This window comes from Plasmodium relictum, assembly GCF_900005765.1.
Source record: "Plasmodium relictum strain SGS1 genome assembly, chromosome: 13".
Classification (NCBI taxonomy): domain Eukaryota; phylum Apicomplexa; class Aconoidasida; order Haemosporida; family Plasmodiidae; genus Plasmodium; species Plasmodium relictum.
Genome location: NC_041691.1, coordinates 549,382 through 566,022, shown reverse-complemented (window position 1 = coordinate 566,022; position 16,641 = coordinate 549,382). Strand labels below are relative to the sequence as shown.

The 16,641-nt window shown below is 19.0% G+C and overlaps 5 protein-coding genes across 5 annotated transcripts; 3 read left to right on the top strand and 2 right to left on the bottom strand.

The window, feature by feature from the left end:
- Positions 1-58: 58 nt before the first annotated feature.
- PRELSG_1313800 (ribonucleoside-diphosphate reductase, large subunit, putative) lies at positions 59-2,795 on the bottom strand (the record flags this gene model as incomplete). The annotated part of the gene is made up of 2 exons (XM_028678662.1): positions 59-370; positions 561-2,795. The coding sequence occupies 2 exons, from the start codon at positions 2,793-2,795 to the stop codon at positions 59-61; spliced, it is 2,547 nt and encodes an 848-aa protein (XP_028535786.1).
- A 3,660-nt stretch (positions 2,796-6,455) lies between these two features.
- Positions 6,456-7,470, bottom strand: PRELSG_1313700 (conserved Plasmodium protein, unknown function; the record flags this gene model as incomplete). Its single annotated transcript, XM_028678661.1, has 4 exons — positions 6,456-6,776; positions 6,921-7,002; positions 7,086-7,279; positions 7,450-7,470. 4 exons carry the CDS (start codon positions 7,468-7,470, stop codon positions 6,456-6,458), a joined length of 618 nt encoding a protein of 205 aa, XP_028535785.1.
- Positions 7,471-9,425: 1,955 nt separating this feature from the next.
- On the top strand, positions 9,426-12,080 carry PRELSG_1313600 (pantothenate kinase, putative; the record flags this gene model as incomplete). The annotated part of the gene is made up of 1 exon (XM_028678660.1): positions 9,426-12,080. One exon carries the CDS (start codon positions 9,426-9,428, stop codon positions 12,078-12,080), a length of 2,655 nt encoding a protein of 884 aa, XP_028535784.1.
- Positions 12,081-13,005: 925 nt separating this feature from the next.
- Positions 13,006-13,800, top strand: PRELSG_1313500 (conserved Plasmodium protein, unknown function; the record flags this gene model as incomplete). Its single annotated transcript, XM_028678659.1, has 1 exon — positions 13,006-13,800. One exon carries the CDS (start codon positions 13,006-13,008, stop codon positions 13,798-13,800), a length of 795 nt encoding a protein of 264 aa, XP_028535783.1.
- A 1,050-nt stretch (positions 13,801-14,850) lies between these two features.
- PRELSG_1313400 (conserved Plasmodium protein, unknown function) lies at positions 14,851-16,566 on the top strand (the record flags this gene model as incomplete). The annotated part of the gene is made up of 1 exon (XM_028678658.1): positions 14,851-16,566. The coding sequence occupies one exon, from the start codon at positions 14,851-14,853 to the stop codon at positions 16,564-16,566; it is 1,716 nt and encodes a 571-aa protein (XP_028535782.1).
- Positions 16,567-16,641: the final 75 nt, after the last annotated feature.

Genomic DNA, 16,641 nt, shown 5'->3' with positions numbered 1-16,641 from the left:
TATATTTTATTTTATTTTAATTTTTTGTAAATATATATATTATATGTATATTAATAAATTATCCTGAACACATTAGACATTGATCATCATTATTACGACGTAATGGGCAAACAACGTTTTGCGCAACAGTAGATTCAGTTGAAATGGTCTCCCTTGAAATTTCTCTTGTAATAGCTATTCCATCTGCATTTTTTAGTTTTGCTGCATTTTTTGCTACATGTGTATCAACTGTAAATTTAATTGCATCAGTTGCAGCTTGAGTTCTTAAATAATAAGCTCCTGTTTTTAATCCCTTTTCCCATCCATAGAAATGCATACTTGACAGTTTTGCAAATGTTGGCTTTTGAATATAAATGTTTAAAGATTGAGACTATAAAAAAAGAATATATATAATTAGTAGTATAATTAAAATAATATTTTGTATTATCTAGCATAATTGTATTATGCTAATTACAAAAATAATTTATTTATCTATTTTATTTTATTATTCCGTATGTATTATATATATTTACATATACAAATTAATAAATATATATATGTTTGAATTTATTTCATTTTACTTGATCAATGAAAATTCCTCTATCAGCAGCCATATCTATAATATTTTTCTGTTTAATTTCCCAAACAGTTTTATATAATTCCTTTAGATCGTCAGGTATCTCACTTATATATTGAACACTTCCATTATGTGCAATTAATTGTTGTTTCATATCTTCATCCCATAGTCCTCTATCAAATAAATCTTTTAACAAATGAGGATTAACAACAAAGAATTCTCCACTCAAAACTCTTCTATAATAAATATTACTGGTATAAGGTTCAAAGGATTCGTTATTTCCGAGAATTTGAGATGTTGATGCGGTAGGCATAGGAGCTAATAATAAAGAATTTCTTAAACCGTGTTTACGTATTTTAGCTTTTAATTCATCCCAATTCCAATATTTATTATCTACTTTTGCATTCCACATATCAAATTGTAATATTCCTTGACTTGCTGGGCTTCCTTGAAATGATTCATAAGGTCCATAAGTTTGGGCTAGTTCTACAGACATCTCTAAAGCAGCATAATACATGGTTTCAAATATTCTTTTATTTAATTCTTTAGCAGGTTCAGATTCATATGGGTATCTTAATAGCATAAAGGTGTCTGCTAATCCTTGAACTCCAATACCAATGGGTCTATGCCTGATATTTGAAGTTCTTGCTTCTTTAACTGGATAATAATTTCTTTCAATAATTTTATCTAAGTTCCTTGTAATAATTTTTGTAATTTCATACAATTTTTTGAAATCAAATTTCTTTTTTTCTACATCAACAAATTTGCATAATGCAATTGAAGCTAAATTGCACACAGCGACTTCCTCAGGGGAGGTATATTCTATAATTTCACAACATAGATTACTACATTTTATAGTACCTAAATTTTTTTGATTTGATTTAGCATTGCATGAATCTTTGTATAACATATAAGGAACTCCTGTCTCTATTTGACTTTGTAAAATAGCAAACCATAAATCTTGAGCCAACACAGTTTTTTTTCCTAAATTTTCTTCTTCATACTTAGTATATAATTTTTCAAATTCTTCTCCCCATGTATCACTTAATCCAGGACATTCATTTGGGCACATTAAAGTCCAATTTTTATTTTCTTTTACTCTTTTCATAAATAAATCTGGTACCCATATAGCATAAAATAAATCTCTTGCCCTTAACTCTTCTTTTCCATGATTTTTACGTAAATCCAAAAATTCGAAAATATCAGAATGCCATGGCTCTATATAAACTGCAAAAGATCCTTTTCTTTTTCCTCCTCCTTGATCAACATATCTTGCAGTATCATTAAAAACTCTCAACATAGGAACAAGCCCATTGGATATACCATTCGTACCTCTAATATACGAATTTTGACCTCTTACATCTTGAACTGCTACACCAATACCTCCTGCAGTTTTGCTAATTAAAGCACATTGTTTTAAAGTTTCAAAAATTCCTTCAATAGAATCTGCTTTAATTGATAAAAGAAAACAAGAAGACATTTGAGGTCTTGGTGTTCCTGAGTTAAATAATGTAGGAGTTGCATGAGTAAAATATTTCTGAGACATTAAGTGATACGTTTCTAATGCTTTTTCTATATCATCAATATGTATACCAATAGATACCCTCATTAATAAGTGCTGTGGTCTTTCAATGATTTTGTTATTAATACGAAGTAAATAAGATCTTTCTAATGTTTTAAATCCAAAATAATCATAATTAAAATCTCGTGTGTAATCAATTTCTTTATTTAAACGATCTCTATGTAACATGATAAAATCATAAACTTCTTTACTTATAAGACTAGCAGATCTTCCTCTAATATCTTTATAAGAATATAATGCTTCTGCTACTTCAGCAATATCATCACTAGTATTTTTATGCAAATTATCTGTAGTTATACGGGCAGCTAAAATAGAAAAATCAGGATGAGTTGTAGCCATATATGCACATGTTTGAGCAGCTAATTCATCTAATTCGCATGTTTTTATACCACTATACATTCCATTAATCACTCCTTGGGTTACTCTGGCTGGATCTACTAATTCATGAAGACCATATGATAATCTTTGTATTCTTTTCAAAATTTGATCAAAAGATATATCTTCTTCTTCTCCTTTTCTATTTAATACATACATTGTTTGTATTGGCTTTCCAGATGGAGTTCTTTTTATGCCATCATCAGCTACTCTTCCCGATGGAGTTTTTTTTATTTCTGTATTTTCAGATGGCAATGGTAATCTTTTCATATTCTCACCCATTTTTTTTTCTTTTTAAATATAAATATATATAAATTATTTATAAAATGTTGATTCTACAAGAAGAAAAATCTCTTTTTTTTTCTTTTTTTTTTATTTCTATTATAATTCTTATTAATTTTGCTAGGTAAATGTATTCATATATAATTTTTTTTTTTTTTTTTTTATCTAAAAATATATGTATATTTAAGTATTTTTCTAATAAATAAGGACATTATATACTAATTGTAAAGTATTTTTTAATTATAGATGTTTTATGAATATATTTAAATATAAAAACATTTACATAACTAGAAACACTAAGTATGTGTATATTCAATATATTTTATTTTGGCATATGTATATTATTTTTGTTAATAATTTATTCCTATTATTTTATCAAAATACTAATCTTATTTCTTTTCTTCAGTGATAATTCTGTATACGAATATATTTTATTTTAATTTATTTATTCAACTTCTAAATTATGCTTTAAATGTGTAAAGATATTCAAAAGGAATATTATGCTAATTAACATCTATAACTTAGTCTTCCTTATATGTCTTTTCAAAAATCATGAAATAAGCTCCTTTTAATAAAATTTTATAGAAATTATTTCTTATTTGCGCCTTATAGACAAATATTAATAACTAAAGCATAAACAATAAATTATTATTAGGCGTGTTGAATATCTTTAATTTTTTTTTTTTTTTTGATATTATATCTTATTAAAATTAGACAAATCAGTTATTACATATCAGCTATATATAAATTACATTAATAAAAAAAAAAGAAAAAAAAAGAGAAATAATAATTCTGTCTTTTTTTTTTTCCTTCTTTACTTTTTTATTTTCTTCCTTTTTTTCTTTCTTTCTTTATCTTTTATTGTTTTTTTTTTTCTATATTATTAACGTAAAATCTAGCTACTTAAAAAAAAGAAAAATGTAAATCAAATGAAAAACATAAAAATTTAAGATAATAATAGTTATATAAATTTAATCAGTTTTTTATTCAGTAAAATTTAATGTATATATATTCTAATTAAACTTTTTTACTTTTGAAATTTTAAATATCTTACCAGATTGAATAAATTTTCTTAAAATTTTAGCTATTTTTTTTTTTTCTTTTAAATTTTATAAAATTTTATACTAGTTACATAAAAAATTATTCCTTTGAAAATATTATTAGAATTAAAAAATTGTTATTATATGACAACTTTTTAAAAAAAAAAATTTTTTTTTTAAAAAATTAGTATATTTTAATAAGGATGAAAATACATATTCATATATATATATATATATATATATATATATTAATTATTTTTTTCATAAGCATTTAAAATGGTATCTTTAATAAAAGTTAAATGTTCTTTAAAAGGAATGAAAAAAATAAATAAATTATATAAGCATATGTATATATATGTAAATTATATAAAATTCGATTTCAAGTTGATTAAATATACTTTTTGAATAATTACACTGAAAGACAATAAATTAATAACTTAGATTAATGATTCTAAAAAAAAAAAAAGAAAAAAAATGAAAAACAAAGATAAAATTAAAAAGAAAAGACAGATTAAGTAAAATAAAACTAGAAATATAATATTGAAAATTGTAACATATATTCTTAAATATATGTATGCGTTAATGTATGTAATTCAATTTTAACATATACAAAAAAAAAAAAAAAAAAAACATTATCTTTTGATACATTTTATTGTTTCATTTTTTTTTTTTTATTCTTTTTTATTTTATTCATAAAAAAAGGAATGCAAAAATAAATTTTCTGAATTTACAAAAATTTTATTTGATAAATTATTTAATAAGTAGATTTATGTATACTTAATTCTCATATATAATTTTGTATTTTTCATTATTTCAATATATACATATATATATATAAATTTCTTGTCATTTAAACAAATAACATAAAATGCTCAATATATATAAATATATATATACATATTCAGATTAATCTAAAATTATAAAAGTTAAAAACAAAAAAATAAATTATTAAAAAGAAAATTTATGAAAAATATATATATATATATAGGGCCAAATTAAAATGGATTAAAAAAAAAAAAAAAAAGAGTTCTATCTTATCAGCATGAAAAAATATACAATGTGTTGAATACAAAATATAACAAAGCATTTATATAAAAAATACATATAATTTTTTTTTTTTTTTTTTTTAAAATAATGAATAGTAATGAATGCTATCAGAATTTATGTTTTTCGAAGTAAATGAAAATATGTAAAATCAAAGAATTATATTATTTTAATTTTTTATATGTTAATAAGTTTTAAATAATTATTTTACAATTAAGAATATTTAAATTTTAGCATATAAGAGTTTTTTTAACATATTCAAAATATGATTTTTTATTTATTGTTTGAAAATTTATTTTGGACAAATTAAAATGTTTAAGATCAACAAAAAAAAAAAAAAAATTAAACATGTAAAAATTTTTTAAATATACCTTCTATGTTTTTTCGTGTGTATTTTTTCTTATTGCATATTTTATAAAAAAAAAATATTATATGCATGGAGAAATACATATGATCAAAGAACAATTTTTGAAAACTGATCAAACTAAAATCTGATAAATATATGAATACATACAATATGTATTTATATATATACAATTTAAAAAAAATTGATAATATTTTTAATTTTTTAAAAGTGTTATATTTTATTTTAAATATATTTTAAATAGATTCCTATTAGAACCTTGTAGGGGAGATAAACCTAAAAAACATCATCGTTTTAAGTGTGTAAAAAAAGTAATGCTCATTTAAAATAAAAAATATGAATAAGCCCTTAAAAACATAAATATATATGTATATATATTATAAAAATAAATAGAAATGAAAAAAAAAGGTAACTTGATAAATATTTTAATGTAGAAATATTTAATACTAAAAAAATTAAATCCTCATAAAAGTAGAATTATAGTGTTTAAGAATACTTTCAAAAATTTAAATGTTTTAAAAAACAAATATTCATGCAAAAAAAAAAAAAAAAATAAATAAAATAAAAGTAACTTAAAATGAATAATTTAAACATTTTCATTAAAATTTTTTCAAATAAAAAAAATATTCATGCAAAAACAAAAACAAAAAAAAAATTATAAAATGAAGTAAATAGTTAAAAATACTATGCTGTTTTCATTTTTTTATAATTTACATAACTATATATACTCATATTTAAAAAAAATATATAGGAAAAAAATTTTAAATAGATATTTAAAATTGTTAAAAACTAACATTTTATTACATAAACGTGTAGAATTACAAAGCTAATTTAAAGAAAAAATAAACAAAAAAATCTAAAATATAGTGGTGAAAAACAAAAAAATACGAAAATCTATAATGAAAAATAAAAATATATAAGGCTTAACTAGACTAGGAAAAAAAAAAAATAAATATAAAAATTTAAAATATAATAGTAAAAAATAATAAGAAAACTAAAAATATTTATTTTTTTCTTCTGAAAGTTTCAAAGAAAAGAGCATTAGATGTAAATTATTTTTTTTCTTTATTTTATTTTAAAAAAAAAGGACTCCCTTTATATCCATGTTACTTAAATTTTTGAATAATTAAAATGCTTAATTATGAGAATAAAATTTAGATATTACTTTAAATATTTCCTTTTTTTTTATTTTTTTTAAAGTTTTTTATTTAATTAATAATAATAATCATGGTTCATACGTTTCTTTTTATAAATGTTATATAAATCTTTCACTTCAACAGTATCGTAGGGCTGATGAAGATTATAAATATTTTCATTTTGTTGTAGAAATTTCTTTTTTGATTCATCCCTGTATTTAATTTTCTTTTTTTTTTTTTTTTTTAAATCTTTGCTTTCTTCAACATAAAAATTAGTTCTATTAAAATTGTTATTTTTATATTTGCTATTAACTAATTTTGTAAATTTTTTTTTTTTACTTTTACATGAATTTATTTTATTAATTTTATTATAATGGTTTATTAACTTTATTTCATCCTGTATTAAAAAAGAAATGAGAAAATTTAATAAAATGAATTAAATAATATAAAAGGTATTCAGTGAAATAAAATTTACAAAATGAAGTATCTAATAAATTATGTAATAAAAATAATGATATCCATTAAAAAAAAATGTTATAACCACATCATCAATAAGACAATATCTTGCACAATTAGAGAATAGATTAAAATTTTTTGAATAATTAAAATTTTCTAAAAAGGTTCTAAAAAAAAAAAAAAAAATAGTAGATGAAAAACAGTAAACAAATATGATTTATGAATAATAAAAATATAAGAAAAAAATTACATTATGTTATTTAAAAAACCATCCGTATATTTTATAAAATTATTAAAAATACTCTCTTGTTGTTCTATATTTTTGTTATATAAATGCAATTTTTTTTTTAAATTCTCAATCCTTTCTCTTTGTTGCATTAATTCAGCATTATAGAGATGACACAAATTATCCATTTCTATACATTTTTTTAAAGTTGCATTAATCTGCACAAAATAAAAATTATATGAAATATTATATTTTTTTAAAAAATACTAATAATTTTTCTTTAAATAAAAAATATTTAATTAAAAATATTTTATTTCAAAATATTTTTTTTTATAAAAAATGAAGAATTATAAAATGAATATAAAAAGTCAATTTTGTGTCTTTATACCCGTTTATTTTGGTTATGCATTCTAATATTTTTAGATATTGAAACAAAAAAGAAAAGATTAAATAGAGAAAAATAGCTACTTTAAAAGAAAATATTTAATAATATTTAATAAATATAAATAATAATTATTATATTTTTGAAAATTTTCTTAATTAAAGAGGAAAATACATAAAAAAATAAAAATCAAAAATTAAAAGTACATATTATATTAAAAAAAAAAAAAAAAAAGGCAATTTAAAATTTCTCCATTAGATTTTAACTATTCCGTTAAAAAGAATAAGTGTTTTTATTTTTTTTTTTTTTCATTAAACTAAAGAAAAAAACATTCCATTTAAAAAAATTCAATTAATTATATGTAAAAATTATTTTTATGAATTAGACTATGTTTTGTTATAATTTTTTTAAAATAAAAATATATGCATATATAAAAATATTATTTTTTTTTTTAATATAAAATCTATAATTGTAAATATATGTACAGCACATATATATATATATATTTTTTTATTTTGCACTCTTAGTATTTTTTTTATTATTGTTCTAAATAGTAAATGCTAAAACGTGGTTTTTGTATTGTTTAAAAAATACTTTGTATATTTAAGGAAACTTGATTTTTCTTTTTCATATATATGTATTGTATGTATTTAATATATTTTCAAATAAAATTTTATATAAAATGATCATATATGCATTATTATTTTCATTTTAATGAAATATTTTGTCTTTTAAATAATATATTTTGCATTTATAGATAAATGCACTAAGTTTAAAGGGCTAAAAAAAAAAAAAGTTACATATAACTGCACACATTTGAATAGCGTTTTTTTTTTTTTATCTGTTCTATTTCTACCCAATTAAATTATTATAAAAACAATTTACGTTTACTTGTATATATTAATAATATTGACTTTTTTTATAGATATTTTTGTCACCAAAATTTTGGAATATCAAAAATAGTAAATGTTTACTCTAAGTATTGAATTATAAATGAAAAAAAAAAAATAATTTAAACAAGGCTGTGGATATGTAAAAAAGAGAGTGCTTTTCCATTTCTTAACTCTATTTACATATGTACTTTTTTTTTTTTTTTTCCTTGTTTAATATAAGGAAATTATAAAAAAGTATGGCTTAAAATATGGAAAGATTTTTCATTCTAAAAAATACAAAAACGCATCCTTAATTTTACAAATATTATATCAATAATATCTTAATTTTTTTTACATATATATCTTAATAGAAAAGATAAATTAATTGACAACGAAGATTTTATTTAATTAAAATATATTCTCTAGAAAGGTAACATCATAAAAGCAATTTATAAATATTTTTCTCTATATTCGTAAATAAAAATGAAAACAAAGAAATTCAAAAAAAATTGTTCCTTTTCTTGATCTTAACAATATTTTATGTAATATTTTAAATTATTATTTAATTATAAATATTATTCTTTATTATTTTTAAGAAGTATTTTTTTTTTTTTGTATCATAAATGTAACTAACTTGTTTTACTTTTTCTTTATCAAGAGAATACGAAAAAAAAAAAATTAAAAAAAAAAAATAAAAATAAAAAAAAAACAGTATAAATGCTGGCTTTTTTATTATTCATTATCTTTTCTTCAATATATACTACTAAGAAAAATGTATAAAAATCTGTTAAGCAATTATATAAAAAATTTTATGGAAACCTTTATTTTTTTTTTTTATCCTTTTAATTTCTTTCATTTTTTTTCTCTTAAACTCCTGAATTAATCTAAAAATTAAAAAAAAAAAAAAAAAATTTTTAGAGAAATCAAGATACTTTATAGTACTCATTTACAGAAAAATTAACTAAAATGTTAATTTATACTGTTTGAATAATTTAAATCTTATATATACTAAAAGAGAAAAACAGCATTAGTAATTTATATATATATAATATATTGAAGCCTTTATTTCTTAAATATACAGTTATTTTCTTAATCCTTCAAAGATGCATAATGGGAAATGCCTTAGGTATAGATTGTTCTTTGAATTATGTTTACGTAACAAATGTTTTAATTAATGAAAAAAAAAAAAAAAAAAATGTGAATGAAACAAAAAATAAATGTAATATATGCTTTCCTAAAAAAAATGTTTTAGAATATGATAATATAAAAAACCTATATAGTTTAAATTCATCATATAATTTAGATATAAAGAAAAATAAAGATGAAAATGGGAAAAAATGTTTGAGATTAGAAAAAAATATAATAAATAAAAACTATTTAGAGAATTACATGAAAGAAAAATTACCTATAATAGAAAATGAAGAAGAAGTATTTAATAAAAATTGCGAAGGTAATAAGGAAAATGATAATGCAAAATATTTTTTCGAAGAAATAAAAAGAAAAAAGGAAAAAGAAAATACTTTGTTTGAAAGCACAAGTAATAATAAAATAATGAATAAACATATAGATTATAAGGAAAAAATATTAAATAGAAATAGCAAAAATACTTTAAAAAAATTAGAAAGAAAAAATGAAACTCATAATAACGCAGATAATAGACACTTCAATGATTATATGAGAATGCAAAAAGATTTTTTTGATTTTATTATTGATACACAGCATGTTATTGAAGATACTGTGCAATTTATTATATTAAAAGAAGAAATAGAAAAAAGTCAAAGTGGGAAATTTTCATTAGGAGAACTTTCTAAGTATTTCAAAGAAAATGAAGATTTAAATAATAAATTTCATATATATATAAATTTCATACAAGGTAACCTGGGTTATAATTTACAAAAAGAGGAAAAGAACAACTTATATATGAATGATGAAATAAATGAATTTAATGATGAAATAGCTCAAATTTATTTTTGGAAAATAAAGTTAAAAAAAATTGATGAAGTCATTATCAAATATTCGAATTTCACAAAAAATATATTAATAAATATAACAGGAGAAAATGGCAATTATATAAAGAAGAAACTTACTGAATTAGCAAAAATGAGCAATTTATATTGCCATAAAGAGTTAAAATGTATAAATAGTTCAATATGTTTTTTAAAACAATTTTATCCGAAAGGCTTATATTATTTTATGAATTCCAATATAAGCAATGTAAAAGATACGAGCACCAGTAAATCTAATGAAATGATGTTAAAAAAATGTTTTTTGAATAAAAAAGAAGCCAGTGAAATATTTCCTTATATAATAGTTAATATAAAACGAGGAGTAACCTACCATTTAATAAACGAAGATAATTTAATTGAGAACATTGGCAGATATTTAATTGGATGTAAAAGTATTTTAGGTTTATTTTTATTATTAACTGGTAAATTATGTTCTCTAGAAATTATATGTAAATTAGCCAACAATGGAATAAGTAAAACGTTTGATATGACTGTTGAAGATATATATGGGACAATCTATAGTAAGGTTGGTTTACAAGGAAATATAGTCGCATCTTTTTTTGGAAAGGCACAAGATTTAGATAACGCTAACAATTCTGTTGATAGTTCTAGCAAGGAAATATATTTAAACATGAATAAAGATATATTAGATAATTGTGAACATGTTTCTAGTTTTGAATACTTAAGTTTTGAAAGTAATGAAAGTGATGAATATGATAATAATAGCAATTCTCATAATTTTCTTAAAAATAAAAATAATAAATTTACACATTTAAATATGAATAGTAAAAAAAATTCGTTAGAAAACTCCTTTTTTAATTTTCATAGCGATTCTTGCTGTAATTATAATAGTGTTGTAATAAAAGAAAAAAAACTTTTACAAAAAAAAAAAAAAAAAATTAATATAAAAGGTATGTGTGAAAGTAATTATTTAACAAAAGAAACTGCTAATAATAAAAAAGATGATGGAATAAAAAATGATATTTATAAAAAAGAAATAAAATATTTTGGAGGTGATTCAGATAATGACATAATAATGAGAAAAGTAACAGAAAAAAATATACTTCTCAGGAAAAGCTTAAGTGATTCTAAATTAAAAGTAAACAGGTGCAATGAAGTAAATGATTTTAAAGGAAAAGGAAGGAATACTTACAATAGTTTTCAGTTAAAGTCAAATGAATATGCGAAAAAAAAAAAATTTTATTCCACATTGAATATTCTATCAAATGAAGAATTAAACAATATTTTAATGAAGAAAATTATTTCTAATTCTGATGAAGAAATCATTAAAAAAAAATCGAATAGAACAAATAATTATTCTATAGGAAAAATGTTTAAAAAAAAAAAAATATCAAATAAAAATACAACTGAAATTATATCTAGCAGTGAAGACAATGAGCAAAATAATTTTTTTATAATTAATTCTGAAAAAAAAAGGAAGCATTTTGGTAAAAAAAATGAAGGAATTATGAAATTCGATACTAAAGAATGCGATATAGCAAAATCTTTATTATCAATGGCTATATTTACGATGGTACAATTATCGTATTTTTATAGTCAAATGTATAATATTAAAAGTATAATATTTTCAGGTTTACTTTTAAATAATAATATTTGTTTAGCACTTGTCAAAATTATTATAAATATTATGTCAAATAATACACAAAGATTATATTTTTTCAAATTTTCTGAACACCTTAGTAGTTTAGGTTCAGCTTTACATTTAATTGATTGGAACAATTTGCTTTTAAAAAGTTAATAGTTTATTTTTTTTTTAAAATTCATTTTTTTTTTTTTTTTTTTTTGATGAGCAAATCATTTTTTTATATATATTAAGATTTTGCTTTTAATTATTGTTTTTCATTTTATATATACAAGAAATAATTATAATATTTATAAATTTTAAGTAAAACTCTCAAGATTTTAAAAATATAGCTTGGTTCTATTAGCTCGCTTCTTTTTTTAATATAAATATATATACAATATTATATTTTATACAGTTCTATCCTTGAATTAAATACAATTTTCTATAAATTAAAATATTGATTTTATTTGTGAATTATGAGCATTTCTACTCTATCTATGAATATAATAATTGCTAAACTTTTTTATATGATATATCATAATTTTATAAAAATAATATTTTTTTATTTTTTTATCTCTAATGCTATTATTTTTTCCCTCAAAAAATATGAGGATTAATTGGAAAAATTAAAAAAAATAAAATAAAATAAATCTTCTATTTCACTTATATTTGTTTTTTATGTGAAATTCCTTTATATATTTTTTTTTTTTATTATTCAATAATAATGCAGATCGTTTATTTTTTTTTTTTTTCTGTTGTTACGAAAAAAAATTTAAGGTTTTTTTATTAAGAATAATTACAATTTATTAAAAATATATTCTTTATTTTTGTAAAAAGATCATTTTAAATATTAATGTTTAGTAGTTTTTACTTATATACCTCTTTTTAAACAAAAAATACGATTACACTAAAAATAATTGCTTAAAAATAAAGAAAAGTTGAAATAAATATTCTACATACTAATAATTTCAAACTTTAAAATAAAAATATACATTCTGAATAAATAAAAACTGTCATAATTGTAAAGAAAAACATATAGAATACTTTAATTCAAAAAAAATTAAAAAGATAAACAAAAGAAAGAAAAAAATAAATGAGCATGCATAAATCACGAAACAAAAACAAGAATGATACATATAAAGAGGTTTGCACTCCTATTAAAAAGACTAGAAAAAAAGACACTGAAATAGGTACCATTTTAAAAAAAGAAGATAGTTTTACATTAAAAAAAAGTAATTCAGAAAATTTTAAGGCTTTAACAAAAAAAAAATCTTTATCGTTTGATAAATCAAAAAAGCTTCAAAAAAAAGTTTCCAATATGCCAAAAATAACAATGGTTAATTTTTTTAAATGCCCTTTAGCTTACCACACCAATTTTTTGGGTACTATACTTTTTATAATAGGAAGTGTTTTTTTTATTTTTTCAAATTTATATATATCTGGCTGCTTAATTTTTGCATTAGCATGTTTGCTATGTCTGTATAGCAATGTAATAGGAGCTACTAATATTAGATTAAAAAGGAAAAATGAATTTTTAGGTTTTATATTTTACACAATTGGATGTTTAATTTTTACTGTTGGATCTATTTATAGTTGTTTTAAAGATGATTATTATGCAGTAGGTAGTTTTATAATAGGTAGTTTATTTTTTTTAATTGGAGCAATTTTTTTTTTCTTTTCAATAAAGATTAGAAAAATTAATCTTGTTAATTACAAAATTTTAACTGTATTTGTTTCAAATTTTATTGGAGGAGTTTTGTTTACTGTCGGTAGTATATTCTTTCTTTACTCTCATTTATATATCGAAGCCTGCTTCCTTTTTATTATAGGTAGTGTTTTATTTACATTGGCTACATGGCTTGATTATATTATTTACATTAATGATACCTTTTAACTAAGTTTTTTGAAGTTAATATATTTTTAATTTATTAATTTTCTTTAAAATATAATTATTAAAAAAAATAAAATTGTTTATTTTTATTTTTTTAATTATGTTTGTGTCTTTATTTTTTCTGACTTATTCCATATAATATTTTTAATATTTTTTAATACACATATATTAAATTTTTTTTTATATTTTTTTTTAAATTTTAAAATTTCTTTTTTTATAATTTTATACTTTTTTTTTTTTTTTTACCTTCAAAGACGCTTATATTCATTCTAATCTACTATATCTAAACATAACATTTTAATAACTTTGGCTAAATATTTCTTGCAATTTTTTTTTTTATTAGTATTATAGTAGGGAATTTTTTTTTTTTTTATAAAATTTGTATTATTACCATTTAAATAAACTTTGAGATATATACCACTATTTTATGAGTAATATAACTTCCAATTTCTTTGTTTCTTTGCTAATATAATTATCTATATGAAAACTTTTTTTAATACAATTTTTTATTATACAAAAAAAAAGAAAATATTCAAATTTTTTAATACTTAAATGGCTAATACTTTAAAAAAAATAAAAAGAATGAATATGAAAACCATTAATTCTTTGACATTTTCATTAGGCTTTATGTATAAAAAGTTTAAAATAAAGCCAAATAAATGTTATTAAATATAGGGAAAAAAATTTGTAAAAAAAGGAACTATTAGAAGTTATAAATTAAAATATTAAAAAATAATTTATAAAGAATAAACATACATAAAATTCAAAAAAAAAATAAAATAAAATAAAATAAAATAAAATAATAAAATTAAAAATGAATAAAAATTTTAAAAAATAAAAAGAAATTTTTCAATATATATATATATACATTTTTTAAATTATTATCGAAAATTTAATTACACATAAATAATTTTTAAATTATAAATTTATTATATATATAATATATATGAAGAAATATTAGCAAATTCTGAATAAAATAATGTAGTTGCATATGGCCTTTTGTTTGTTTTTTTATTTTTTACTTTTATTCATTTTTATTTTTTTTTTGAAAGAATGCTTTCGTTTGCAAATAAGGTTCGAAAGCATTTAAAAATAACAAATTTTAAATTAATATATTATAGGAGTTTTAGTTCATTCAATTATAATGATATATATGATCAATATGAGAATCTTTTAAATATAGGAAATAAAAAACCCGATGAAATAATAAGTTTATTAAATAACTTAAATGAGGAAAAAATATGTGATGTTGAATTAATAAAGTTTATAACAAGTCATATATATGATTTCAGCGAGGATTTTTTCTGCCCTCAATTAATTAAAATATTAGAAAATTATGTAAAATTAAAATATTCTGATGAAACATTACTTGGTATTCTCTGTCATAGAATTGATGACTTAGTAAGTTTAAAATCATGTTTAAGAACGAAAATTATGATAAATATTTATAAACAGCTAAATTTTCATCATCCACTAGTTAAATATCCATTATTGAATCAATTGAATGAAAATATATGTGATTATAAAAATGAGTTAGTTAACATTTTAAAAAATATATCTTATTTGCATATAGATTCTTACACCTGTAATAATATTATTAATCGTTTTATAGTAAATTATGATTATTATGATAAAGATATTTTTACTGTATTTGAAGCATTCAGTAGATTAGATGAATATAATGAAGTTTTTGTTGATATAATTTCAAAAAAAATAAAAAAATTAGAAGAAAATAATATTTGTTGTAATTTCAAAGACTTTATAAAATTTTTAAGTGGGTATAGAAGATTAGGTTTAACTGAAAATACTTATTTACATTCACAATTCGAAAACAAAATAAATAACATTAAAGTATTATCTCCAAATAATATTTCTTATATGTTGCTATTAATGCTTTCAACAAAATTCCGAAATCAATCGTTATTTGAATTATTAACAATAAACATAGAGAATTATGTAAATAATAATGATTTGCAAATTACTGAAAAAAAAAATCTTTACTTCTTTGATTTTTCAAATAATTTTTTCGAAGGAAAAAATAGAAAAGAAAATTATTTTGAAGAGCAAATAAGAAATGATAAAAATGGAAAGATAGCAAACAGTGATGATGAATTAATTCATCAGGATAATTATAATAGTATTTGTAATAAATATATATTGAAATTTTTACCGTTCCATTTGCTTTTACTAATTTTATTGAATTATGATAATAAAAATATATTATTTCATTTATTAAATATATGTGTAAGTGAATATATTTTTTTATATGATGCATCTAATTTGATTAAATTGTTATATTCATATACACTTTTAATGATAAAAAGTGATATGACAAAAAATGAAGAAATTCAAAAAAATGTAATTAAAATATTTATAGCTCTTCAAAATATATATAAGAATACAACTATAAATGATTACAAAATTTTATATGACTGCTTTTTATATCATCAAAGTATTCTTGAGAAAAATAATAAGCTAAAAAACTTTCATTATGATTTATTATATAATGATTGTTTTTCAGTTTTGCCATCATCATATTCCAGTTTAAACTTCGAACAATTGGAAATTGTTAAATGTGGTAGTTCGTCATATTTGAAAAATAAGGATGGTACCATTTCTGTTTATTTAAATAAAAATGATTTTTTTTCAACAAATTATTATGGATATGATAATTTATTATTAAATTTAAAATTTAAAATTGAACTCTTAAAGAAGAATTATGATGTTAATAATATTAAAATTATTTATAATGAAAACATTTTAAAATAGAAAAGTTTTGTAAGTCAACAATATAAATAAAAAGGGAATTAAAATTTAGACATTTAAGTATATATATATTAATAA